This window comes from Uloborus diversus, chromosome 1, assembly GCF_026930045.1.
Source record: "Uloborus diversus isolate 005 chromosome 1, Udiv.v.3.1, whole genome shotgun sequence".
NCBI classification, from domain to species: Eukaryota; Metazoa; Arthropoda; class Arachnida; order Araneae; family Uloboridae; genus Uloborus; species Uloborus diversus.
In genome coordinates, this window is record NC_072731.1 from 240,162,772 (window position 1) to 240,189,538 (window position 26,767).

The 26,767-nt window shown below is 31.5% G+C and overlaps 2 protein-coding genes across 2 annotated transcripts in view; one reads left to right on the top strand and one right to left on the bottom strand.

The window, feature by feature from the left end:
• Positions 1–2,717: 2,717 nt before the first annotated feature.
• Positions 2,718–12,544, bottom strand: LOC129226028 (39S ribosomal protein L40, mitochondrial-like). The gene is made up of 5 exons (XM_054860607.1): positions 12,400–12,544; positions 12,001–12,096; positions 8,826–8,993; positions 7,226–7,424; positions 2,718–3,044 (listed from the first exon to the last, which is right to left on the bottom strand). Exons 1-5 carry the CDS (start codon positions 12,426–12,428, stop codon positions 2,874–2,876), a joined length of 663 nt encoding a protein of 220 aa, XP_054716582.1. The 5' UTR covers positions 12,429–12,544; the 3' UTR covers positions 2,718–2,873.
• A 292-nt stretch (positions 12,545–12,836) lies between these two features.
• LOC129219498 (5'-nucleotidase domain-containing protein 3-like) overlaps positions 12,837–26,767 on the top strand; it is a 28,898-nt gene continuing 14,967 nt past the window's right edge. The window contains exons 1-5 of the mRNA XM_054853872.1: positions 12,837–13,026; positions 17,641–17,816; positions 20,943–21,017; positions 21,508–21,563; positions 24,858–24,948. Coding sequence (XP_054709847.1) covers positions 12,837–13,026; positions 17,641–17,816; positions 20,943–21,017; positions 21,508–21,563; positions 24,858–24,948 — 588 coding nt within the window. The remainder of the gene's footprint in view (positions 13,027–17,640; positions 17,817–20,942; positions 21,018–21,507; positions 21,564–24,857; positions 24,949–26,767) is intronic.

The following is a 26,767-nucleotide window of genomic DNA, read 5'->3' on the forward strand; positions in this document are numbered from 1 at the left end:
TAAATGAACTAGAGATTGAAAAAAAGTATGAAATATTATATTAAAATTAATTGAAAATGGAGAAAGCCAGAGAAAATTAGCCGGCACATATGGAATTTCTAAAACCAGTGTCTAATATATTTAAAAACAAGGAAAAAATAACAAAATTATTTGATTAGTATTTTTAATTATTGTTTCACTTTCAATGAAGTTAAACAATGAAAGTGAGTTGAACAGAAAGAACATGGGGGAATTATTCAAAAAATAAATACATGGTGCAAGAAATGACAAAAAATAAAAAAAAATCATTACTGCCCTTTGTAAGTTGACCACCTGTCTAAGTTGACCACCAAAGTACTGCACCGCGAGTGGTCAACTTACACAGGTTTCACTGTATATCAATCGTTCCTCCCTTAAAAAGTTTCTAGATCCGCCCTTGAATGGACTAGTTTCTGAAATGATTTGCAGGTGTCACAGTTCTGCGGGTTGAATCAGTGGTGAACCAAAGATAGTTTTAAAAAAAAACAGAGGCTTTCATTTTAACATTGCTGCCAATATTAATACAGTAGTTAATACACATGTAAGAACTGTTTTTTTTTTTTTTTTAATCCTCCAGAAGGTAATTATGGCTGTGCTAGTGGGTTGAACTAGATAATATGCACCTGGTAAGAAAAAAAAAATGTGTGATCTTTTAATATTGTTGTATGCAATTTTAATTTTATCACAGAGGTTCATAGTTTACGTATATATTGATTAAAAAAATTTAATTTGCCCCATCGAGCATTGCCATCTGTGTTAGACCATGTGCTGAAGATCAAAAAAATTTCACAGCCTATTTTTTCCCAGACCAGGAAGGAATTTGAAGGTTTCCCAACTATAATTTTGTCTTTTTCATAGGGTTGATTTGAAAAATTGCCACCACATTGTTATTCGCTGTCTTTCATCTTGTTACTGTATTTGTTGAATTTATAATCTTCGCTGTCTTTCATCTTGTTACTGTATTTGTTGAATTTATAATCTTCACGTCTGATACAAAGCACAATGCAGGAGCATTATTCTGGACTTGCGTGAAATCATAGTCAACAATGCTCCATACCATGAAAAGAAAGCTCCAACAGTCCGAAACTGATCACCCAAAAGAGATTTTTCAGTTTGCTGTACTGGTATTTGGTTTTTTTGGTTCTTGATAAAGAAGTAGGATATCAAGATTTCTGTGAAGAGCACACTGATACAGGCTTGCTGACTTCAGGCAGCAATATAGACAAATAGAAAAGAGTTGAAATCCATTGACTTCTTCGAAATACCTACCTAGCGTGTTCAAGGGTCATTTACTATCAATATGCTATTGCCAAACGCATCAAAACATGCAGGATTTATTGCATTTGGCAAGAGTTTTCAAAGGTTACAACAATTACAGTTAAATCTCACTACAGATTATACCAATACAACAAAATGTCTGTTTCACCAAAAAAAAAAAGTCTATTGCATTTTGATTGCCACTACATTGCTTGAATTCCATCGAACAGGGCCGAATTTGGAAGTGTGGAGGCCCGGAGGCAACGAAGGAGTGGACGCCCCTAATCAGGGTTCGAAAAGATCATCATATTTTCGAAAATATCCGATAATTCGATAGATATTCGAATATTTTGTTATATATATATATATCCGATATTTTCGATTTAAAAAATTTCCATTCAAGTCATTTCGTCAAATAGTTTTTAAATGTTTGTGCTCAATTAGGGAGAAGTTGTAAGGATGACCTGCAAAGTAAACCATTTTTCGGATTTTTTTTTACTTACTTTATTTCTCTTTAACTCATAGGTACAAATTACAAATTAAATGAATAAAAAAAAATATATTGCCACTGAAATGCTCGATCAAATACAAAATTGATAGTAAATGGATACTTGCAATCAGGACCTTCTGATATATCGATAATAATATTATTTTTGTGCAAGCATTCTTTGTAGGAGTACAATAAAAAAAAATGTCTGGGAGAAAAAACATAAAATTTGCTGACCCGTGAAAGTTAGAATATTTTGTGAAAATCTTATTGTGGTGGCCCCAGAGCAGTAGCTCCGCCTGCCCTCCCCTAAATCCGGCCCTGCCATTGAAACAAAATTCCTGTTGCAAGAAGCAAAATTTGCGGTCTCTTGAAGTTTGTTGTATTGGGATTTTACTGTAAGTCAAATTTTCCAGAGTCTACTGTATATAATAATGTATTGTGTATTGTTTATTACAATATGCAACTTAGGGTGGTTCAAAAAAACTTTTTTTCAGCTAGAGTCCAGGACACACCCTATTTCTTTTAGACTTACTAATAGTATTATGCTGTAAAAGTTGTAGATTCTTACTTAAATTTTAATAGCTTGCTCAATGACCCCTCAATTTAACATTAGCCATAACATAGAAAATGACACAAATTTAGAAACATTTAACTTCCCACAATGCTACATATTACTGGTGTATATTATAATATGTAGCATTGTTTTTTTAGTTCAATGATTTTTTTTTTAAATCCCCTCCCCATACTGACGAAGTTTGGGGGAAGGGGTTGAGCACCCTCTTTCAGTTGAAATAGGAAACAAAAATTCTTCCAGTATATTTATTGCTATCCACAAGTCTAAAAATATTGAGGGGTGTCCCGGTATCAAGAAACTTTTTTTTGCATGTATTTTTGAACCACCCTAATGCTACAATGAATTTATTGAATGTTTTATTACAATTATGTTTTATTGTTATTATTTTGACAAATAAAAATGATTTTGAGAACAAAAATGCAATGCTGTTGAAATTTCGTTAGGTACACAACTTTGAAAATTTTACAAGAAAGTAATAATAATAATAATAATAATATGTAGTCAAGCACACTAACTGCATACAAAGGAAAATGTTTATTTCTTTCGAAGCAAACCCAATCTCCGTTGTTTTTTAGGATCTAAAGGAACTATAGGTTTGTATTGCTTTGTTACATCAAAGTAATCACCATCGGGATAGTCATAGTTTTCAACAGGTGGTGTTTCAACAGGACCTTTCAAAGTAAAGGGTACTAATGCTGGATCAGGCTGTAAAAAAAAGAAAAAGGAACGGGGATTTCAATAAATGCTAAAAAGGTTGTAAACACTTTGAGAAAATAAAGCAATTTTAAAAATTATGTTAAGTAGTTAAGTTAATTTATCTTTAAATTTAATATGCATAAAAATATTTTTATACTGTTCAGATAAAACATTCGACACACAAACTGTTCGGAAATTGTGGAAAAATATATTTCATTGCAGGTATCAGAATTATAAACAATCTTTATTTGCAAATTGTTTAGAATAAATAGCATATCTTCTTTTTAAAGAAAAGGTTAAAAAATGTCCATAAGCATTTCATAAAAGAACAAGAAGTTTTGTTCAGAACTAAACAAGCCTATTTTCTTGTGCAATAATATCAGCTTTCTAGAATTTGATGACGATTCTCTTATATAATGAAGTTTATTCACAGCCTGTAATTTCTATTGCAATTTTCGCATCTCATACATTGCAAGCTGGATACACAATTATGACAAGGATAAGAGGGGGAAATGGCAGCTCAATGGAGAATCTTCACTCTCTTGGAGAATCCAGAATTCTTAGAAATTCAATCTCACAAAATACACAGTAGAATAAGGAGAATGGTGTCAGCAAAGCTAGTAAAAAACGAACTGATGTGTGCATCACATGACTTCCTTTTACGCCAATTTAATATTATTTCCCCATTATTGGAAAATTTAACGTGATTCAATAGTTAACTCTCTAAATATCACCAATAGTAGCCTATTTGAAACCAGATTTAAAATTAAAAAAAAACGCCAAATTTGTCGCCAAGTTGGCGACAAAACTTGGCGACCAAAAGACTGTCGATATATCAAAAAGTGTCGGCCAAATTATAACACCACTTGAGTTTGCATCGAAATTAACAATGACTTCCCCCAAAAAAGGTGTGAAACACCCCCTTTGGAACATCCGAATGCGACCAAAAAGGGAAGTGCACAACTAGACCCCATTAGGAGTCTACGTACTGAATTTCAGCTTTCTAGGACATAGCGTTCTTGAGTTATGCGACATACATACGCACATACCCACATACATATATATGGAAGTCACGAGAAAAGTTGTTGTAGTTAACTCGGGGAATGCCAAAATGGATATTTCGGGTGTCTATACGTTCTTAGGCACTTATCCGCTTGTGGTCGGGTTGAAAAAAAAAACTCAACATTAATTCGGGGGTGAGCAAAATGGAAACTAAGGCCGAATTTTGAGTGAAATTTTTTTCGCGAATGCAATACTTCCTTTTTTGTAAAAGGAAGTAAAAAAAATCAAAGAGTCAAATTGTGTCTTGCATAGGGTTTTGTCAGTCTTACTGCTATATCAACGTTCAAAGCCACAAAGCTATGTTCAATGTGCAAAGATTTTGGATTGAATGAATTGACAAATCAAATGTGAATTCTTACAAAATATTAAGTTCATCTAAACACTTACTGTAGAACAGCGATAGGTAAGCAAACTAACTATGGATCTACGTTTCACGTTTGAAAAACACCAAGATTAACTTGGGGGGGGGAGTCCTCCCCCTTTCGCCACCACTAGCAAAACCCCGTTAAATACAACGTTTTTGCTTTCTTGGGCCTTTTGACAATGCACTTAATTTAACATTTTCAGTGCAAAGTAATTGATTTTAATGTTTTCCTGCAACGAAAATATATAAAGCATTCATATCAAGTTTCATCCGTAAATTTATAGTAACTTTTGTGAACAGTTTTCAAGAACAAAAAGCAAAAAGGATATTTTACCTGAAACTTAAAAAGTGTGGCATTTCAAGTGATCATTAAAAGTTTTTAAAAAGTATTGATTAGGAAGTTTAGTCATTTTTTTCTCCAGAGGACAATATATATTTTTCTCAGGCAAAAAACATGACACAGAATGTTGTTGCAATCGACTGAAAATGGCCCTGAGATCGGCTGGTTGATACAGATCGACGGGTTGCCTACCACTGCTATAGAACATAGGGATTAAAGTATCTCAAACAGGGTTGACTTTCTGCTGGCAGAAACTAGTTTTTGCCGTGCCAGTGGCAGAAACTGGTTATAACCGGTAAAAACCGGCAGAAACTGGCAAAAACTTAAAAATGTCTTTAATAACTCAAGTAATTAGTAAATGACATTTGTTTAAGTAATCTAAAAAACTAAACATCATTTCATCATTTAAAAAAATAAAATCTCATGATAGTACCCTTGATTTAGTTCAGAAAGGGAACTTTCCAATTGCAGAGGCTAGTAGTATTTGGATTAATTTAACAAAGGATAAAAAATCATGCAGGGGTGCTTAGGAAAGAGGAGTGACATACAAAATCAAACAGGCATTACTGATTGTAATTTGCTCACTTATATGCTTCCTCTAAATATGTGATTGAAATTATCATGTCATGTGCTTCAAGAGGAAAGTGCCAGAATTTTACTTCCCTTAATTTTGTACCCAATGTCACAGCTTTGCAAAACAAATTGGCCCCATTTCTCAAAACTTATTTTTCCAGTCAAATTTTTACCACAACCCCAGTTACTACATGGTGGACCAGTTATACAATAGATGAAAGTTTCACGAACATTGCTTGCTCCTTGATGCATTGTCTGCTAGCTCTTCTGTTTTAAGAATATTCTAAAATTTCTCATTTGTGCGTAATAAATTGAGAACCTGTTTAGATTTTTGAAACCACCTTTTCTAAGAGGCAGTTGCAGGGTCCAAACAATGTTAACATTTGATTTTGAATTGTGATAACTTTGTAATAAAATTACAGTACTTTGATTAACAATTAATTATTTTTTCCATGCATTTTCTGTTGTATATCAAGAATTATTTTTCATTTTGTGAGTTTTTGTCAGTTTCTGCCGCAAAATGGCAGAAAGTGGTTTTTTCCATGCCGGTTTTAACCGGTTTCTACCAGTGGTTTTAACCGCCTCGGCAGAAACTTGCCAACCCTGATCTCAAAGGGAATACAAGAGGCTTGACCATTAACTATTCTTTACAGTCTGTGTAGTTCAAGATATACTCCGATAACTATTGGAAAAGATTCACCATGATCTGATAAAAAGAAGCAAGTTGCCCTTTGTAAAGACTGCCAGTAATACAACACCAAAGCAGGAATTGCAATGATGTTGTGAATGAGTAATTAGGATAGGGTCTGTTGGGGTAACTTGGATAGTAGGGATAATTTGTGTATAAGTTATATTTTATTGAATAAAATGAAAACTATTCATTTGATACACCTGCAAAAATTCAGTTATAAACATCATCCTTATTTATGAAGATATGCTGAAAAAATGTTGCCAACACTCTTTTTGAAGTTGATAAAAAAATTAATTTAATTTTTCGGAGATGTCAATCCAGTGAAATCAACTACTTCTAGTTAGTGCTGCTAATTAATATGCCACTCTATGCTTTTGAAGTTTAGGTATGTAGACATTGCATACGTTTTCTTTAATTTAGCATTGAATTGAAACATTTAACATAATTAGTTTTCATGCAATTAATGATTTAAAAACATGAGGAAATTAAGGTATACATTACCTTTTAACAATCAGAAGGACAAATAATAATTTTATTGGACTACTAACATTGGCATGTAAGTGCATCCTCACTACCCAAAGAAATATATGCTAAAAATGAATTAGAAGGTTGTTTAAATTTGCTTAAATGTTCTGTAACAAAAAACTACTTCCCGTCTATTAACGGCTTGTCATATTGAGCTATTTTCAGTCTAAAATCTATCTTAATACTTAAAAAAAATAGTATAAATACTATCCTATTATGTCTATTGTACTTACATTCAACCTAAGTCTGAAAACATTGAGTAAGATAGTTATTAAAACCATGCTTGTCTCTTTAACCATTATACCCAAATTCCCCCATCCACGGGGCAATTTGGGTATAGTGAAACTTATGTTTGTTATTTTTATGCAAATGGGTCTATTAAAATGTAATTTGTAGAAAACTATTCTGGAAAGTCATAATGCATAAGTATTATTAATCACCACAAGGTAGCATATTTGAGTTCTGGAGTTGCAAATTGGCACAGGTGACACCCGCATTTAGTAGTTATATATTTTAAATTTAATCCATCAGAATATTTTATTTTTATGAGTAATTTAGCACATTACGTATGTTAAAAATTTTTACTATGGATACACAAAAATCTATTACTCATCCTGATATACAAACAAAAGTACCTGTAAAGCCTCTTCGTACAGCTCAGGTGAAGCTTCTTGTAAAGCATCCATAGCTTTCTCTTGAGCAGATATTAGGCTCTGTATAGCATTCAGCTCTGCAACATGTTCTCTTCTTTTATAAACAGCCCATTGCTGCTTTATCTCTGCTCTTTCTTGAATTTCAGCATCAGAAAGCTGAACTGGAGGCCTTGCACGATCACTTAAAAGAAGTAAAAGTAGGTTTTAAAAAGTGTTATTTGGAGACATCAGTTAAAAGATTTTAAAAAAGGTACTCAAAAGTATTATATGGAGAAAGACAAAGATAAATATTGCAGCAAATTCTGAAGTTAAGAAGAGAGATAAAGGATATAAAATTTATTTTTCTAAAGTTGTATGAAAAAAATGCCCAATTTTTCTCAGAATGATATGTGGTCACTGATGAGAAGTTTCATAGTAATCAAACCAATAAACTGTATCTAACAAATCTAATTTGAGCACAAATAAATAATTCATTTTGGGAGCAATATTTTATTTGCAATTTCATAGAAGAAGAAAAAAAGCTAAGCAATAAAAAGTCTTTCAATTCAAAAAACTTTTTTCAAGTAGGGGCAGGTAGGATACGTTGAACCGGTCTCAATTATTTCAATGCTATTAACATTTTTTATTTTATTTAATGACCAACAAATGGCACCTATGGTCCTACAAATCCTATAATGAAATCACATGGTACAGTTATATGGAACAAATTTTATTCCAGAAAGTGTTATTTCAGTAGTCCTGAGTAATTTTCAGAAAACTGTAAAAAAATTTTTAAATTGTTTTTATCAAGATTGCAGGGCAAAAAAATTGAACTTCTTTCTTAAAGTAAGTTCCTTTAGTTCAACATAACTGGCTTTTTTATATTTTTTGTCAAAAAGAAAAAAATTATGACATCACTTTTTCAGACCAAGAAGGTGGGGTAGGTTGGTCCATTCTTTGTAGTGCCATGTTGAACCCAACCAACCTACCCCACATAATTTTAAAACTTTTTTTTTCTCTTAAATCTCAATAATCATAAAAATATTCTGTTATTTTTCTTTTGATTTTTAAAAAATAATTGTGTACAAATGGGGAATGCTGAATGATGTTTTTAAATAAAGATGATTTATCAGAAAATCAATTAATATGTTACATTGATCTTTAAACTTAATATTTTTCACTCTACATACAACAGGGAATAAGGTAGTTACAAAGTTAATAGTATTAATCACTAAAATTATAACAAATGTTGTTTGAGTCATGCGGTCCAACGTGCCCCACCAGGAGGACCAAGGTACCCCATCCGTGGGGCACGTTGGTCCACTTTACGAGGTTCCATTAAAAAATTAATTCAATGCTTCCAAAAAAATCTGCGGGTTTGAGAACTGTTTAGTGAAACTTATTGTAGAAAATCGAACTGTTCATTAAATTTTTTGATGAGATAAAAAACGATAAGTAAAAAAGCGGACCAACGTGCCCCACCTCCCCTTAATATTTGATTTTAAAAAAACATCAGCAGGTTGCATGAGGTAAGCCTAAAATCTGAAGTACTTTGCTATACTAAAGCAAAATGCTTGTATGACATCATGACTCTGAAATTTACCTTTCTCTTAATATTGTTTTAGGAGGTTCTAATTCTGCTAGCGGTTTAAATTGTTTTGCAACTTTCTCAAGCCGCCGAATATCTCTTTGAATTCTTTTGATTTTCTTTTCTGCTCTTTCTCTCAAAACTGCAGGATCAATCCTACGCTTTTTCCTTAATGGTTCAGCACTAAAAAAGAAAAAAAAAATCACATAAATGAATAATTAAATCACACAAAGAACAAGTTAAATACACCGAAAAAGATGAAATTAAAACAAGAGCATAGGTAAAATGAATAAATAACTTTTAGATCTAACAGAAATAGAGCCAAGGACGGTTCTGCCGTGCTAAGCACAAAAGTCGTTATCTGCACTTTTTATCAAATTTAGTTAGGGTCACCGAGTGATTCTTTGTCACATATTTTACCTAAATACTACGTTTTACAGATATTTGTGAATTTGAAATATGTTTTAAAAAATTCTGAAAAAGCTGCATCCATATCAAATACATGGAGACACTCAACTTTTAACGGTAATTTCTCATTTTCAACTCAGGTGCAAATACGGCTTTTGTACTTGGCACAGCAGTTTTGCCGCTACTGCACTTTTTTATCAAAATTGAGTTACGGTCACAAGGTACTTTTTTGTTACATATTTCACCTAAATACAATGTTTTATGGTCATTTGTCAATAGGATTTTTTTTTTTTTAAATCAGAAAATGTTTCATCTGAATCTATTACATGGAGGCGCCAAACTTTAAAAGGCAATTTCTCATTTTGAACTCAGGTGCAGATACGAATCTTGCGCTTAGCACGGCAGTGCATTTTCACTTCTAATTTTACTCTTGAAGAACTGGATTTAGCTATTCCCCACTTTGACCCAGAAAGGTCCTCATGACACTGATGTGGATTTCGTTCAAGAGTGTCATTCATTTTGTGAAAATACAAAAAGATTCCTGCTTGAAATATTTAATGCTTCATTGCACACTGGACAATTGTCCAAGATCTGGAAGAATTTTATAATTATACCCATTTTTAAGCCAGGAAAGGATTTCTCTAACCTTCATCCTCTGTATATTTATGAAACATATTATTCATTGTAAACTTATGGGCTACCTTCCAAAGCACGACTGACTCTACTTTTATTAAGCAGCCGCGAAACATAGCACCGTGAATCAGTTAATTTCAGTGGCAATGATTGAGGCTTATAAGGGGGGGGGGGGGGCAAAAAAAGTCAACTAAAAGCCATGGGACTTTTAGCGGCAGCAAAATATGAAAGAAAAATAAAAAAGTACAAAATTCTGTTATGGCTGGTTTTGGGAATTTCAAAGCAAATAAGTGGAAATTGATGCAAGTCTCACAACTTAACTCACGTTTTTCTTAAAATTTTGATGAATTTTGTACACAATAACTTTTTCCAAAGAAACTCTTAGACATGAATTAGACTTACATTATTTACCCTGAAATATATTGACGCGTCAAAAACTTGGTAATAATTTTGTTAGAAAGGTATGGCTTGTTTAAGTAAAACAATTGATTTACTAATACTAAAGAATGAATACATACTAAAAAAAGTTTTTGCTTAGGCTAAATAGAGTTTTGTAAACAGATATACAATGTAAAACAAATAATTATGTTCTGAAAATTTTGACATTTCTGCTTTCTTTCTTATGTTTTTTGGTTTTGGTTTCTAAAATGGAAAATAAAATAAATAAAAAACCATAAAAAGGCGGGCAGTTGCCCCCGCCCCCTTTGCCATCACTGGTTGTTTTACCAGAGAAAATCAACAATCGATGACCATTAGTAAAAATCATACAGAAAATTTTTAGTGGTATTTTTTTATTTAACAGTGGCATTAGACAGTCAGGCAGGAAAAACTTGCATGCATTATTTACAGCACTGGAATAAAAGACAATGTTCTTATATGGATCAAATAATATTTTCTTAGAGCCAAAAAATTTCCTGTAAAGTTCAATGATGTACACTTGAAGTCAAAGAGATTATGGGCTGGAGTACTCCAGTGCTCAGTCCTTAGTTCTCTGGTGTCTTGTTTAACATGAACACCATCCATCTTCATATACATTCAGATACAAATATTACCAACAACGGCAATGGTGTCACAATCTGGCACACTTACAGAGATTTTACAGCATTTGAGATTGCCCTAAATAATGTACTGAGAAATGCTGCCATATGAGTAAAGGATTTTAAACTATCTATTAAAGCCGATAAGTGTGCCAGCACATGAAATAAGAATATTTAAATTTAGGTGCCATAAAGGTACTAGAATAAGTTTCAAGATGTTAAAATGAAATATAAAAGCAATATTTTTAATGAGAATTAGAAAATTAACAAATCTCTATTAAAGTGAAATGGTATTTCTATTAGCATAGTTTAAAAATATATATGTAAAAAAAACTAAAATAAACAGAAGAAAATGATTTTATTTACAAAGGCAAACTTGAATGTATTTTAAAATTATTTTTTCAAATTAATTCTTTTTTTCAAGCATGGGATTCAATCAGGATGGTTTGAGAAAAAAAGTTTCAATGCAATCCAATACTTTAGGCACCAAATAAGAAGTTTTGGCCTCAAAATGCTATGTGACCACATATATATATATATATATATATATATATATATATATATATATATATACACACACACACACACACACACACACACACATTATAACTATGGTTTAACGACTGTCAAGGGACTAGAAAAAGTTATTTTGATAAATCAAGGATATTGTTAAATCAAGAAGCATAGACATATACAATACAGTCAAACCCAGACCAGTGAAATATATCCTTAAATTGAAAAAACTGCTAAATCGGGTATCATTAAATCAAAGTTTTATTTTTATATGTGTATGCACCTTAATCTAAGACAGAATTATAGATACAACTACAAAGAAAAAAAGGCTCCAACTGAGCCGAGAACATTGTAGAAATTTATAGTTCTAAAGAAAAAGGAGCCGTGAAGGTGAATTCCTTTCGAGAAATGAATTTCTTTGGAGAAATTTTCGTTTTTTTTTTTTTTTTTTTTTTTTTTTTTTTTTAAGGCTCCATGTGAGCCGAGAATGTAGTAGAAATTAATAATTCTAAAGAATAAAAAAAGGTGAATTTCCTAAGAGAATTTTTCTATTTAAAAAAATAAATAAATAAATAATAATAATAAGTAAATCTACTTGCCTCAGAGCAGGTGTAAAACGAAAATACAAGGGGTTATTCATAATATGAATGCTTCTGGTTCCAATCTGAGTTCCATAACAACTTCTTAAAGACAATCTATGAAGATAAGCAAAATATTAATTAAATAAGATTAAAAAAGTAATAGCTGCAAGTTACCACCCCAAGCTGGGACGAAGACAATTCTTATGAAATAATGAGTTGAGAAATCATGTAAATAAAAGGCAAGAGGGTAATTGCTTTGAAAAAAACAGCCAATTCATAAGCACAAAAGAAATTATGAAGAATCAATCACTTAAAATTTACAAATGAGTTAAGTAAAGTAGCTCAGAGAACATCTGAAATTCATGGAACTGTGGATTAAGAACAGTAATTGCTAATCAAGACTCTTTTTATACTTACAACTTGAAGTGTGAAATGAGAGACGACATTGTGTTTCCAAATGTCCAATTAAATGGTTTATATAAAATTACAGAGCACTGTGATCGATTTATTTGACTAAATTTTGTTCTTTTCCTCCAATTCTCATTTTTTGTTTACAAACAGTTAGAGCAGCAGCAATTGAAACGACGGGTGCAGTTAATTGACTGATTTCTTGTACTTATGATTTTTAACAATTTACACTGATAAAGATCATTTTTTATTTGAGGCATTTTGTAATTTTAAAAGTTTCTATCATACTCACACAAAAGAATTTAAAAATACAGAACCATGACATATTTGCTTCCACTACTTGGGTAAGATCAAGTCGGGCCATAAACCAATGAGTTCATAAAGAGCAGCATAAAAACATCTTTACTGATAAGTTGTTTACCTACAAAGAGGAGAAATCTCTCAGCATGTCTGCTAAAAATGTTTTAAGAACGTGTTTAATATTATCACGACAAAAATATTCTTACAAACCCGCCTTTTTATCCAACAGAAGCTCATTTGGAAAATTCTTACTCTGCAACAGAAGTTCAGGAAGCAAGACTTCAGGGAAAGATAGTCTCTTAGAAAAGTATTACGTTGCAAAGCAAGCATATGAAGGTAAACATGAGATAAAATGAACGTTGTTGGTTGTGATATCTTTGTAAATTTTCATAAAAATTCTTTCAGCCAAAAAAATAATTAAAAATTTTTCAATGACTGTGCATTTAAATCGATTTTTTATTGGCGGTCATATCAATGTCGTCATGTTATGTTATAAAATGCACATCTTATTGTATTATTTACACATTTGTTTCTATGACTAACGACCTATTTATGTAGTAGTATTTGGAATAATGCATGCAAGTGCTCCACTTTTTTCAAATAATGTGCAAATAGTGAAAAGTGTGTAGCATTAAACTAAGTGTGCAAAAAAAAAAATTTTTCGTGGAAAAAAAAATTTAATTAGGGTGAGGCACCTTTGGACACTTTTTAGATAGGGTTTCTAGAAATTTATTTTCAAATCAATATGGAACCGTCATATTATAACGTTACATGTGGACGTTCTTTATCTAATAATTAACAAAAAAAGTAAGGTCAAAGAAATTGAAAGGAGCTCTGCCTGCATCCAAGAAAGCTTAATAGCACATACAGCTTTGAAATTTGGTACAAAATTACTTCAAGCCATGGGGGTTAGCACCTGGGGCTTTTTATCTTAAATTTCAAATTAGTTTTTTTATAATTAATTTTTTAAGCTAAAATTTCACATAAATTGCCTATAAAAGGGGTGAAATATTTCCCACACCCCTTAACATTCTATGTTGTTCAAAAGAGTTTTTTTTTCTGCATCAAATAACGCTTGTTCCACCTTTCTCAATTAATTAGAACAGCAAGGGTTCCTATTTTAACAGAAAATCCTAGACTCAACTCAGTTCAAGCCCTTATCTTACGAGCAAAATATGTCACTAGAGACCATGAATTTGAAAGCGACTTTTCTGAAATACAAAACTCATTTTGCAATGTTCATGAGCATTATCCCCTTAACACCTAGAGCTGCTCTGCAAGTTTGTACAAGTTAGTTTAAAACTCTGGAAAGGAGTGCTTTTTGTGCCAAACAAAACTTGTAACGCGTTTTGAATTTGATTCTTCTTAATTGACGATTCCAGTCTTTGAGGATCAAATAAGATTGCGAAGCAATCTTCCTGGGTTGGTAAGTGGTAGCAAGCAGGGGGCGAAAAAAAAAAAATGAAACTAAACTTTTTCATTTAAACTAACCTTTTTTTATTTTCTTTTCTTTTCTTTTTTTTTTTTTTTTTCTTGCTAACCATAATCTTACACTTAAAGTCCCTTCAAATATGAGTGCTCAAATATTAGAAGATGTAAAAACTTTTTTTTTAACTATGCCAAAAAATTACCTACATGTGCACCTAGATGGGATACATTTGAACTTGCTTGGGGCACATTTCACACCACCATAAATTAAACAATATTAAAGTGGCAAAGACAAATGGTTGAAATTCTAAGCAGAAATAAAAACTTTAAATCACTATCGTTTATACCCATCCTCCAACAAGTTTTTATATCGAATATCACATCATTTAAAAAAAAAAAAAAAAAAAAAAAAAAACAGAAATATGATGTGTTATGACACAGTGAAACCACAACTAAGTGGACATTGTTGCAGTTGTATCCTTAGAGGTTGTCACTGCAACATCACGTTGATCAAGTTGAAATTTGTAAGTTGTTGAGTTGCTTTTTCAACACTTGCTGTTGTTTTGCACTAAAATGATGATTTTTGACCAGTACGCAAAGCAAAGGTTGGATAAGCATCTTTTTGTAGTTAACTGTGCTATTAGGGTGTTTCTCAGCTTTTCTCAACCATAAAGACCTTATTTTGTTAATCTTTATTATTTTGATTGTAAAATTTGTTTTAAACTCCATCCTCAGTTCCAGAAATGTATTGAATTAGTTTTAGTTCTGTTAGTGATTTTCCTATGTTTTGTGTCTGTGTAAACCTAAAGCAAAATATCTTCCTTATTGCGAAGGTATTGAGGGTTTGTATGGGGGCAAGGGAGTCATGACTCCTCCTAGTATTCACTCCTGGTTTAATGTTTGCTATTTTAGTGTTATATATGTTATCATACTTTATATGTAAAGGTGTTATCTGAAGTGTGAGAAAGGTAACCTCAGTGAAATGTTTGTCACACAGTTTTTTTTTCTCTTAAATTAAGAAATAAATTTGATTAATAATGTATTTGTAGGAAACTATGTGTTGAATAAATAGTAATTTATGAATAATATACTATTCACAAAGCATCTTAATATTTTCTTAAGTGTAATAGATAAAATGATTGAATTTGGCATGGAGTAAGCTTAAATAATTTAGAAATTACTCAAATAATCCCTTTTCCTAAAATTGCATTATTATTTATTTTATTTAAATTAAATGAGTGACCAAGAATTACATCGTATTGGGACAATTATGGGTCACACATGGGGTAAATATGTGTCACCCCTTTTTTTTAAAGTAATCCTTGTCGAAAAATAATTAACCATTCTAAATTATTTTTTGTTAGCCCACAAGGAGATTTTTTAATGGTAAAAAATTTTATATTAAAGAAGAATTACACATTAAAGACATTATAATTGAAATAATTTGATGTTACTCTTGCTAGTCGACAACAATTAGTTATTGCTCTTTGCTCTAAGCCCACGATTCTGTGAAGAAATTTCTTTAGTATTTGTATGCTTCCTTCATCAATCATGTTTCAGTCAGTTGCAAGGTTTTTTCTTTACTACTTGAATTAACTACACTGAAAAAAATACACTTATTTCAAATTACTTCTAAAAATGTCTTGCTTGGACAAATAAAATTTCTGGCACATTGTTCCAGAAAATTCACTTCTGCTTTTTCCTTGTCCAAATTTTAGGTTACTTTCCCATCGTAGAATATTTCACTATCATCATTCATTACAAAGCCTACCTGATGTTCAAGTACAGAATGAATTCGGTTGTAACACTATCTTCTTTTAACATTTTTTTCAAGAATGAATATTTTTGACAATTGAGTTATTGCAGATTCTTCCCGCTTTTTCTTGTTCTTATAAACAATTCCGAAATAATCTCATTCTGAATTTAGGAGCTATCTAAATCAGCTTGTTCAGAATTTTTCTCGATGACTACATCTGTGTTTTGCATTTGATTTCTCTTCTGCTTCTTTTTCTCTTGCAGTTCCAAGATACAATATTTGTTATAACTATTAAATTTTTCCCCTTATTTCATACCGTAGGGATTCATTGTTTCTTATTTTAGTACTTAATGTGTGCCATAATTGCATGCTGAAATAGTTTATCTTCAAAGCTGGAATTGATTCGCTAGCCAAAAGGGCATATTTTAGCAGTGATTGAAGATGATATATCATCCAATGTTGCGCATGGAGCATTAAAATTTCTTTTTGAATGGAAGTTTGGCACAAAAAAGGATATGTTGAATCAATACTGATATTATTCACATTGAAATAAATAAGAAAAACATCTAAAATATCAAAAACTATACTGACCAAGAATTACCCCAGTGACCCAGAATTCCCTCACTAAACTGGGATATAAATCAGTATACTTTTAATACTATTTTTAAAGAGAAAAAAAATGTATGTTGGTATGAAAAACTTAGACCATTTGCTATTCAAAAACAACACCAACAAAATTGTTCCTTCAAAAGTATTTCACCTACACAAATCTTGAAAAAAATTACGATTTAACGAGGCAATCTTTTTCGAAGATGTTTTTATAGAAGTGTAAAAACTTTTTTTTTCTGTTATTTACTTCATTGTTGCATTGTTTTTGACTTTGATAAAGGAAAATTGAATGTATAAGGATGACTTAGCACAGTTAGTTTTTTTTTTTTTTTTTTTGTAAAAACTATTTTTAACAGTAAAAAATTGGTGACCATTATTTACCCCGGAAAAAGAGTGACCCATAATTTCTCCAGGTGACCCTGCATAAGCAGTTTGTATGGCATTTATTTTATTTCTGTTAATTTACAATACTTCAAGATGTTTGAATCTTTTGTAATTATTTATTTATATAATTTTCATATTACAAATACATTGATAAAGAAATTAAGTAACTTGAGAACTTCCTTTTAATATTGAATGAATATGGATGGCAGCCTACAGCCATGCAAATGTCGAAGGTTTCACAGGGAAGGGGATCAATGGGGCCCAAGCCCCCCCCCCCTCCCAAAAAAAAAATGGTGCAGACTGCACAACTGATTTGGGACGGAAGGTGGCCTAAGTATCTTTTTTTTTAAAATAGGGTTTGCCATTGCCTTCAAGGGGACCCCAAAGATTTGTTTTACTTGCAGTTCTAAAATTTTCAAATTGGGCCCTGGTTTTATTACATAAAATTTTATTCTGGAAAAGCTCTTCAATCTTTGGAAATCTGATGAGTTCTTTTGTACTTTTAACTTCTGTGTACTCAGTAATGTCATTGCAATTTTTTCATGTTTTATATCTCCTCAAATTCTTTTTAATTTCAGAAATTCACTCCATCATCTGTGCAAAAACTTTTTAAAAGCCAAACTGAACTAAAATTACAATATTACAGCAAAGAATCTTGGGCTAAGATCTATAAACATCAAAAAATAATAATAAATATATATTTTTTAATGATGTTTTAACATTTTTTTTATGTTTGTGAACAGTTTTAGTTATTTATTGTTTAATAATTTCAGCTGATTTGCCACCTCCTGATGTTAATCCCCTGGGCGTCTTTGCAAACAATGAACTGGATTTATCTGAAATTGAAGTGTATGGATTTGATTATGATTATACTCTTGCAGTTTATAAAGAATCCCTTCATTACTTGATATATGACTTGGGAAGAGATTGGCTGATAAACAAATTTAAGGTAATTTTTCTGTTTCCCTATCCCTTGATTCAAATAATATTTCAATGTTTTCAACCTTCTCTTGACTTTTTCCCTCCAACAGGAACATAAAGCCCCCCCCCCTCCCCTTTCCAATGGGACTTCTTTAGGCTATTTAGCCTTTTGCAGACCTAGTACTATTCCTCAATACAGCATCCAGTCTTGCCCTGTTACTATGAAGGTGCAGATGTCAAAGGCAGATAATTTTGATGCTCTGTTTCAAACTATATGGAGGCACCTGGGATCTTTCCATTGCAAAACTGCACTGGGGATTTGATTTTGCCAAGAGTAATTAAAGAAAACAAATACCCAAGGGAACTGTTACATGCTGCATAATCATACGACATGGGCACTAACGATTTTCTGCATCTCAAAAGTCCACCAACTGGTCACCATTGGTCAGAATACCGGACCATGACACAGAAGGCTAACACCTTACCAGGGCTGTGGAGTCAGAGTCGGACTGATTTTGGGGTAAAGGAGTTGGATCGGAGTCGTTAGAAAACATGCCGACTCCGACCTTCTTTTTTTCTTTCCTTTTCAGACTCTCCTTGCTTTTTTTAAAACTGACTACCAATTGGTTCGATTACCTGTAAAAAGGTTACTAATGAGAAAATAACTCATTATGGCAATCAGCTGGCTTGAGTGCTTACCGAACTTTCTGTAGCCGTCTCCTAGTTTGCTTGTTTTTTAACCTAACTAATAGCAACTGTCAGCAAACGGTTTTGTTGCCTAATATTTTCAAGTAATCACTTTCTAATAAAAATAGAAATATAGTGTTTTGTTCGATCTCGGTTATAAAATAGTAAAAGAAACGAAACAAAGTAGTAAATCGAAGCCCGTAGCATAGGTTGAAACGTTTAAGAGTAATCGGCAAATTCAAAGAAATTCTAGCACGAATCCAAAAGATTTGATGAAATTATCTAATGTTTTTTTTACTTTATTAAGACTATTTCTATAAGCTTGGCTCTCACTAAAAAGTATGGAGCAAAATAAGTGTAAATGATTTCTTGATTACAACACTCAATAATTGCAGCTAATCCTTAAATCTTCATATTAAGGTTCATTCTAAAGCAGCCAGCAAAATTTAAATTAAAAATTTAGCGAAGAAGAAATATAGGTATAGTAAAAGCTATTCGTACAAATTTGTATACCGCCGCATTTTATGTAAAATTAGCTCCTGACGAATATGTGCCCTATTTTTGTTGAAATTTTATTGATGAAATATAATTGAAAATATATTCACGACAATTTTCGGAATTAAAGTATTTATATTTTTTATAAACTCTGAAATTAAGTTTGGGTTTCATCTACCAGATGGGTGTCACCCGGGGCAAACCACCCCCTCTCAAGAACTTGGATTTAGAAAAAAAGCTTTTTTTCTCTCAAATTACAGCTTTCAAAAATTGAAAGCACACGATTTGATCAATATCTATTTGCTAAACATTAAAGGGTGGCAAATTACAGATAATCCTTTTCAAATTTTTTAAAAGGGATTTTTAAGTCACCTCACTTTTTAGCTCGTAACTATTGGAAAATTTGATTTTTAAATTGAATTTCTAACGTTGTATGCGTCTTGGGTTTACAATAAAAAACAAAATGCAAAATTTTCACTAAAAGGAATTAATATTTCAATCTCTGTTTAGAGGTTTCCCCCTTCCCCTGAAGGGAGAGAGGGAGTTGAAAAAATACAATTAAAAACTTAAAAAATCCGGAGTCAGAGTTGGAGTCGGGCATTTCAAAATCCAGGGGTCGGAGTCGGGCATTTCAAAATCCAGGGGTCGGAGTCGGCCATTTCCTTTTCGACTCTGCAGCCCTGCGCCTTACCATTACGCACCCCAGCCGATAAACAAAAAGCATGAAATGCCCTATTATCTTGCCATTTATTTGGTATTTAATGTATTTTTTTGACATGATTGTGACACTGTTCATTTAATTTATTATAATACCATGAATTATCTTCAGCTTTAAAAATCAGCTCTCTTTTCTTGGGGGCAAGGGATCAGGAGCTTTGAGGGACAGCTGTTATTAGTCAAATAGGAAATTTTAATACTATACGGAACGAAATACGTAGGATGTGTGCATTTCAGTCAAACAAAAGGGTTTTTTTTAATTTTGGAAGGAGCTTTTTATTAAGTCATGGAAGTTCCTTTAATTTTTAGTATTGGCACTGCACTGTGAGAACTAGTTTGCTGGTGTTTTGTAGGGATGTATCGTTCATGAACGAATGGGTCAAAAAGAACGAATCTTTAAAACGTATGGATCCGTTCGTTCACTTAAAAAATGAACGACCGTTCTTTTTTCTAAAAATACCTTTTATCAGTTTTCTGGCAATCTTTTGTCTTCTATAACTTCTCTATCAACTACCATGTTTGTTTTGGGGGCAAAAAAGGTCAGTTGCGACACTTTTTTTGTTTTATCTGTGAACATATTACACTTGGAGATATATTTCTATTAAGAATTAGTGCACTATTTCACGCAAGTTCAATTTTCCAAATTTTCTGACGTCACAAACAATTTATTTTTTTCTTGTATAGTAAAATTGAAAAACTGAATTTTTTGACATGCTGAAATGAAACCTGCGATTTTTGAAGTGGAAAACATATCTTACCATTCGGCAACTGAGAAATATCTTACGAAGTGAACCATAACATTTTTACACATCTAAACCCAAATAAAGGTTCATTCATTTTTCATAGGAATATTTTCTTACTTTTAGAATATTTTAGTTGTTTATCTTTTAAAGAATATTGCTGATTTAATGTAACATATCGAATGTACGTGAGTATGTTGTGCAGAGAGTTCACCTGCAACTTTTTTAAATGAACAAAGTCGTTCAAATGAACGAGTTGAATGAACGAATCAAAAGAATAAATGATCCTTTGATGAAGGGATCACTGAAAAGAACGCCGCCCTCCTCTAGTGTTGTGCAAGATACTTAAAATTGCTCTATTTGGTTTGTAAACAATGTATTTGTTTTTCATTTACCAATATTTCATTGAAACTATTCTTACATCTCCTGCTATTGATGGGATTGTTTTATGAAATTTAACCCACAAATGTAGTCATATTTCCAATTGTTTCTCATTTTTTGTGTGTAATTTTTAGTATCCACATGAAATACGGCAGTTGGACTATAGACCTGGATTTGCAATCAGGGGATTGCATTATGACATGCAGCAGGTAATTTTTTGTGTTTTTCAAGTTGTGAACATTTTTTTTTATACATTTAATTTTAAAACTTGATCCTTAATGCATAACATTAAATTTGACATGTCTAGTTTTGTTTGAATTAAGTTTTTGTTGTAAATGTGGCGTATCATTTTCCTATATATTAGCAGTTTTAATTGTGTTACAGATTTTAAATGAAACATATGACATAGAAACTCTCAAAAAATCTTTTAAAGCATATGATTTTCAGTCATATTCTTTTATAGAACACATTTTGTTGTTATTTGCACATTTCAAAGGTAGTTTTAATATTTTTAAGTTTTCATCAAGTTAAACATTTTATCATAAATGTGTGTTCAGTAATAAACATATTCTTTGCAAGATACACAATGTTGTTTTATTTTTCTTTTGAAATAAGAAGCAATATATTTCATTTATTGTACTTATATACTTGGATTTTTAAAATAAATCTTAATTAATATTCCTTTCCCTTTGTTCTTAGGGCCTTTTAATGAAGATTGATTCATTTCACCAAATTCAGTTTGAAAGTGTATTCAGGTATGTTATGCTGTTATATGAGAGATTTTTTATTTTATTTATTGTATTATACACCCAGTCAAACCTCATTAACATGAACTCGACGAGGACGCCAAAATATTTCATGTTGACCGAATTTCTCGTTAACCGATTGCGACATTTACCGGGTTTTGTGTATGCAAAAAAGATTTTTTTTTTTTTTGGTGCAGGGTTGTAGTTTTGGCCGGACGAAACCCACTGGCAAAAAACGGTTAAAACCAGCCAAAACTGCATTGCACACTAATATGTGTATACATACAGTTTGTATGCATAATATAGCACATTTTAATGCATGATTAAAAGGAATAGTATGTGTATTTATCATAATTGAAATAATTTTTAAAAGTGATTTATTGATTAAATGCAACCTTTTATTTTTTTTTAACATTAAAAATTATTCACAACGAAGATAAAGGAACACTTGTTTAGTAGGAATAATGAACAGCTTATATAAACTGATAGCTATTCTTCATAAAACTTGTAACATATATTCAATGTATTAAAAAATAAGTAATTTACTTTTATTAAATTTGACATTTATTTTGTGTGCATAAAACTTTGAAACAAGTGTGAATTTTGCTATTTACACTGTTTGAAAAATTATGATCTGACAAGCCATTAGGAACAGTCATTTATTACTTGCATAGGGGGTAAAATGAACTGTTTACTTAAATAATGAATAGTGACTGATTATAGGATTGATATTTCATATTTCTTTTAATTATGTGCTCATTAATTTTGATTTTAAATTTTATTATTTCCTATATACACGCCTAATGGCCAAAACTGGACAAAATAGATTTTATTCAAGCCGGTTTTAACTGGTTTTTTCCATGGTTAAAACCACCACTGACCAAAATTCTAACAATCCTGTTTTTATGTCTCAGAAAATATAGGAATCAATGTACAAAAATGTACACCCAATCATTAAAATTTATAGTTCAAGTAAGAAACACAAGTAATTCGAAACAGGCAATGGCTATTAGGGCTTTTTCTCAACAACTGCATTTTCAAACAACTGATTTTTCCTTGATTGCAAGACTGGATTTTCACTGCAGTGTTGACAGGTAAAAAAACACTTTATCGCTTTTAAACCTCAAACCTATACATGTGCAGAACAGGTGTCCAGAATTAGACATTTTTTTTCCACAATAAAATTTTATGTCTAGGTTTGTCAGACACTTGGTGAAGATTTCATTGTTCATCCAAGCTTTTCACGATAAGCATAGTCTACAACTAAAATTCATACTTTCTTGATGCAATGTGCAGGTTTCCCGATTTTCCTACACAAGGAGAGGAATTTTCTCGCTGTCATCCATGTCGCTTGCATTCAAGCACAGATCTTTCAACTTTCACAAGTAATTTCATGTAAAAGTATGAGGATTTTCTTTTTTCTTTTCCCTTTTTTCTTCAAGACCTTAAAATTTTCTTCGTCTTATGCGGGATTTAGTCTAAATTCTCTTTGTATTAAGTGATTGATTTAACACTAATTTGTAGTTTTATCTGATAGGGAATGCATTTATTTCGCACTAAGCAAAATTTCGCGTTATGCGAGTTTGTGTTAACAGGGTGTGACTGTATTCCTTTTACAAATAATCAGTTTGCAACAAACCAGTCCAAGTGTATCAATGTATGGTTGAAAATGCCAATCAAGCTGCTTTTAGGTAAAAACAATACAAATGTATCCATTGTTAATTAAATGTTTTTTTTTCTAAATCCAGTTATAAATATCAAGATCCTTATTTTGAATTGTTTTGGTGCTAACTTGGTCTAGATTTAAGTATATATATATGTAGGATGCTGAACCATTGATAATAGCTTTGAAAATGTTACATTCAATTTAACTAATGTTATATTCCATTATCACACAACTCATTGATGACATAATTCTTGATGAACAGATGCTAAATGTTTAATGGTTACTAAAATACACATTACTAATATATACAAAAATGATAATAAAAGAGTGCAGCAGTTTGCTGTTTGCTAATCATGTCTTACATCTTTCGTCACATCTAATTGATTAACTAATCAAAATAAGTTTTACCGCTTTTGGCGCTGTTCATTCTGTTGCCACTGTCTATGTCATCACCTCTTGGCAAGTTTTATATACACGAATGAGCTAAAATGTGATAATGGCTGATATATATATATATATATATATATATATATATATATATATATATATATATATACTGAAATAAAAGAAAATTAGAAAAGAATAAAATGAAATAAAATAGAATGGAGTAAACCACAACCCCAATGTTGTGCAAAAATTGGCTTCTAATAGTCGAGACGAAACTGCAGTGTGGAGTTTTAGGTCCTAGTTCCAAGAAATCTTGTGTTCATTTTTCGCATATAGTGCATTTAGCCCTATGTATTCCTGAATGCTAGCTTTTTTGGAACTGAACATCCTCACTTTAGTTTTTAGTTTAAAATTTTGGGTCTTTTGACCTTAGGATGAAGATTCCACCGCTGAGGAGTTCTGGCTTCATCAACTTAGTCTTATTATTAGTTTTAGTATTCTTATTTGTTTGATTTTGTAAATCCCTTATGTGTTTATTGTTTGCTTTTTGTAATATTTACCTGACTGTTTGTTTGGCTGCTTTGCACAACATTGGGCTTGTGGTTTACTCCATTTTATTTTATTTTATTCTTTTCTAATTTTATTTTATTTTGTTTCAGTATATATATATAATAATTAAGATTATCTTTAAGGAAAAAAACTCATGATACACATACTATTGAAAGCTTTTTTGTAGATACTCAAAGTATTCATGTAACCAGAACTAAAATTTAAAACTGCTATTGTACAATAAAGACCAAAATTTTGGATGTTGGAAAAATGTTTCATAACGTAATTAAAAAGCATTTTAATTTTAAAATAAGAAATTGAAATCAGAATGATTGTATGGTTTTGTATATTGGTTTTAAATGTATTTTTCGCATTGTAGTTCTTTATGAAAGACATTATTTTTTCCAATTATGGAAAAGTGAAATAATGATTTTCATATCAAATAAAATAGCATAAAAGTATTGATAGTTTGTCTGTCTAATTTGATAGAACTTAAAAAGTAAATTTTTAAGTTATAAAATATTTGCTTCTGTAATTTTTATAATTTTAAACTAATGTGTATTCATATTTATTATTCATCTTTTGTTAATATTTAGTAAAATGTTCTTTCAGTCTTAATCTATATAATTAAATTATAATAAGGCTTCAACATTTCTGTTCTTAAAAAAAAAATTTTTAAGGAGTCTTTTTTATAATTTTAGAGGGACTACACCTTTGAGTAAAGAGGAAGTTGTTTCCATTTATGGAGGATCATACATTCCTCAAGAAATGATCAGAGGATCGAGTTCTGAAGTAAAAACTTAAGTCTTATGCTCAGTGTAATAGATTATGTTATCCAGAAATATTGTATTTTATATTTAAACCTTAATTCTCAAAGACATCACAAAATAAAAGATCCTTAGCATGAATCTTATAAGCTGAACAGCTAGATTAATCCTTGAATAGATAAATAACAATAATAATACAGCAACTCCTTGTTATATTGCATTTGCCTGAAAACAACAAAAAAGTGTAATATGTATCCAAAAATGAAATTCATACTGAAAGTCAGTAAAAAATTCATTTTAGTACAAGTAAATCATGTCGGCACCTGCAAAAAAAATTGTTTAAACTAGTTTCAGCTTCCTTTTTGGATGAAAAGCAATGTTAGAAAGCTAGTTAACAACTTGCTTTTTTCAAATAAATATGAATTTAAACTATTTCTGCTTATTTAAAGCTGCAAATACCACTGCTTAGCTGAAGCTAAGGAAGAATAATGAGAAAATACTGAGCTGTTCAACCTCAGTAGCTATAAATTGCAAATTTACTTTGTAATGGGTTCTTCAATCTGAGAAAACTATAACCAAACTGCAGGCAAATATAGGCATGCTGAAGCTGAGTTTATCTTCGAACTGGTAGTTGATTTTACTTTAGCGCTCCAGTGAGAGATTCACAAACATGATACTGCTAATCCTCGAAAAAGTTAGGGTATGAAGCTACAAATGACTGCCCCTACAGCCAGAGTTAAAAATACTCTACCGCTCAGTTAGAGCACAGAAAGGCTAATTTCACCGTGGACAAAAATGTTTGCTCTGAGTTTCATTGAGTGAAATTGCAGTGTCTGAATGTCGTCTTCAGTACTTGCTCATCTCTAGTTTCTTACTGAAAAAAAATCCTCAAAGTTACATTTAAAACTACATCCAGTTTAGCCAAACAGAAAGCATTCCTTTTGGCCCGACATTTCAAATTATTCCAGGGGGAGGGCAGTTAAGTGTGTATGCTCAATGCAAGTTATACCAAAACAATGCAAAAACCAGGCTTACTTCATGTAAATACATTAATTTTCCAAATCCTGGAAGCGGGCAATTAAACCCCACTCCCTCACCTAAATGACTGGGCTGCCTCCTTGTTTTGCTTAGTGATGAGAAAAAAAAGAAACAGAATTTTCCTGAAAAAAAAATGTAATGTTTAATTATGTGGTGTCAAGTTTATAGCAAAAAAAAAAAACGTTGCTATCGACTGCAGAGTTTTTTTTTAGCCTTACATCTTCGGGAGACAGGAAAAATGTAAGTGGCCAGATGAGCACTTTTAATCTGGCACAGTATAACAAAGTATTGCTGCATCTACTAATTCTTCTAAAGCAGATGTGTTTTGAGTTTCAATTTCTCAAAATCAGCATCTGCCAAGTATTCTTTGGTTACCTTTTATTTCTTTATTATATTCTTCAATTATTCATTTATTTACCTTTCTTACCTTCTTTTACAAAAAAAAAAGTATTATATTTGCGAAAAAATTGTCACTCAAAAATCGGCCTTAATTTCCATTTTGCTCACCCCTGAATGAATGTTGAGTTTTTTTTTTCGACCTGACTGCATGTGAATATATGCCTAAAAACGTGCAGGCACCCGAAATATCGATGATCCACGACTTAATTACAATGAGTTTTCTCATGACGTCCATATGTACGTATGTATCTCGCATAACTAAAAAAGGGTGTGTCCTAGAAAGTTGAAATTTGGTATGTAGACTCCTAGTGGGGTCTAGTTGTGCACTTTCCCTTTTGGTTGCATTTGGATGTTCCTAAGGGGGTCTTTTACACCTTTTTTGGGGGGGAAGTCATTGTTAATTTTAA

Coding starts and splice junctions, on each gene's coding strand:
- LOC129226028 (XM_054860607.1), bottom strand. CDS start 12,428: ATGTCGTCTCTCATTTCACACTTCAAGTT. Junction 12,097..12,399: donor CTCATTTCACACTTCAAGTT/GTAAGTATAAAA, acceptor TTATCTTCATAG/ATTGTCTTTAAGAAGTTGTT. Junction 7,425..8,825: donor AAAACAATATTAAGAGAAAG/GTAAATTTCAGA, acceptor ACTTCTTTTAAG/TGATCGTGCAAGGCCTCCAG.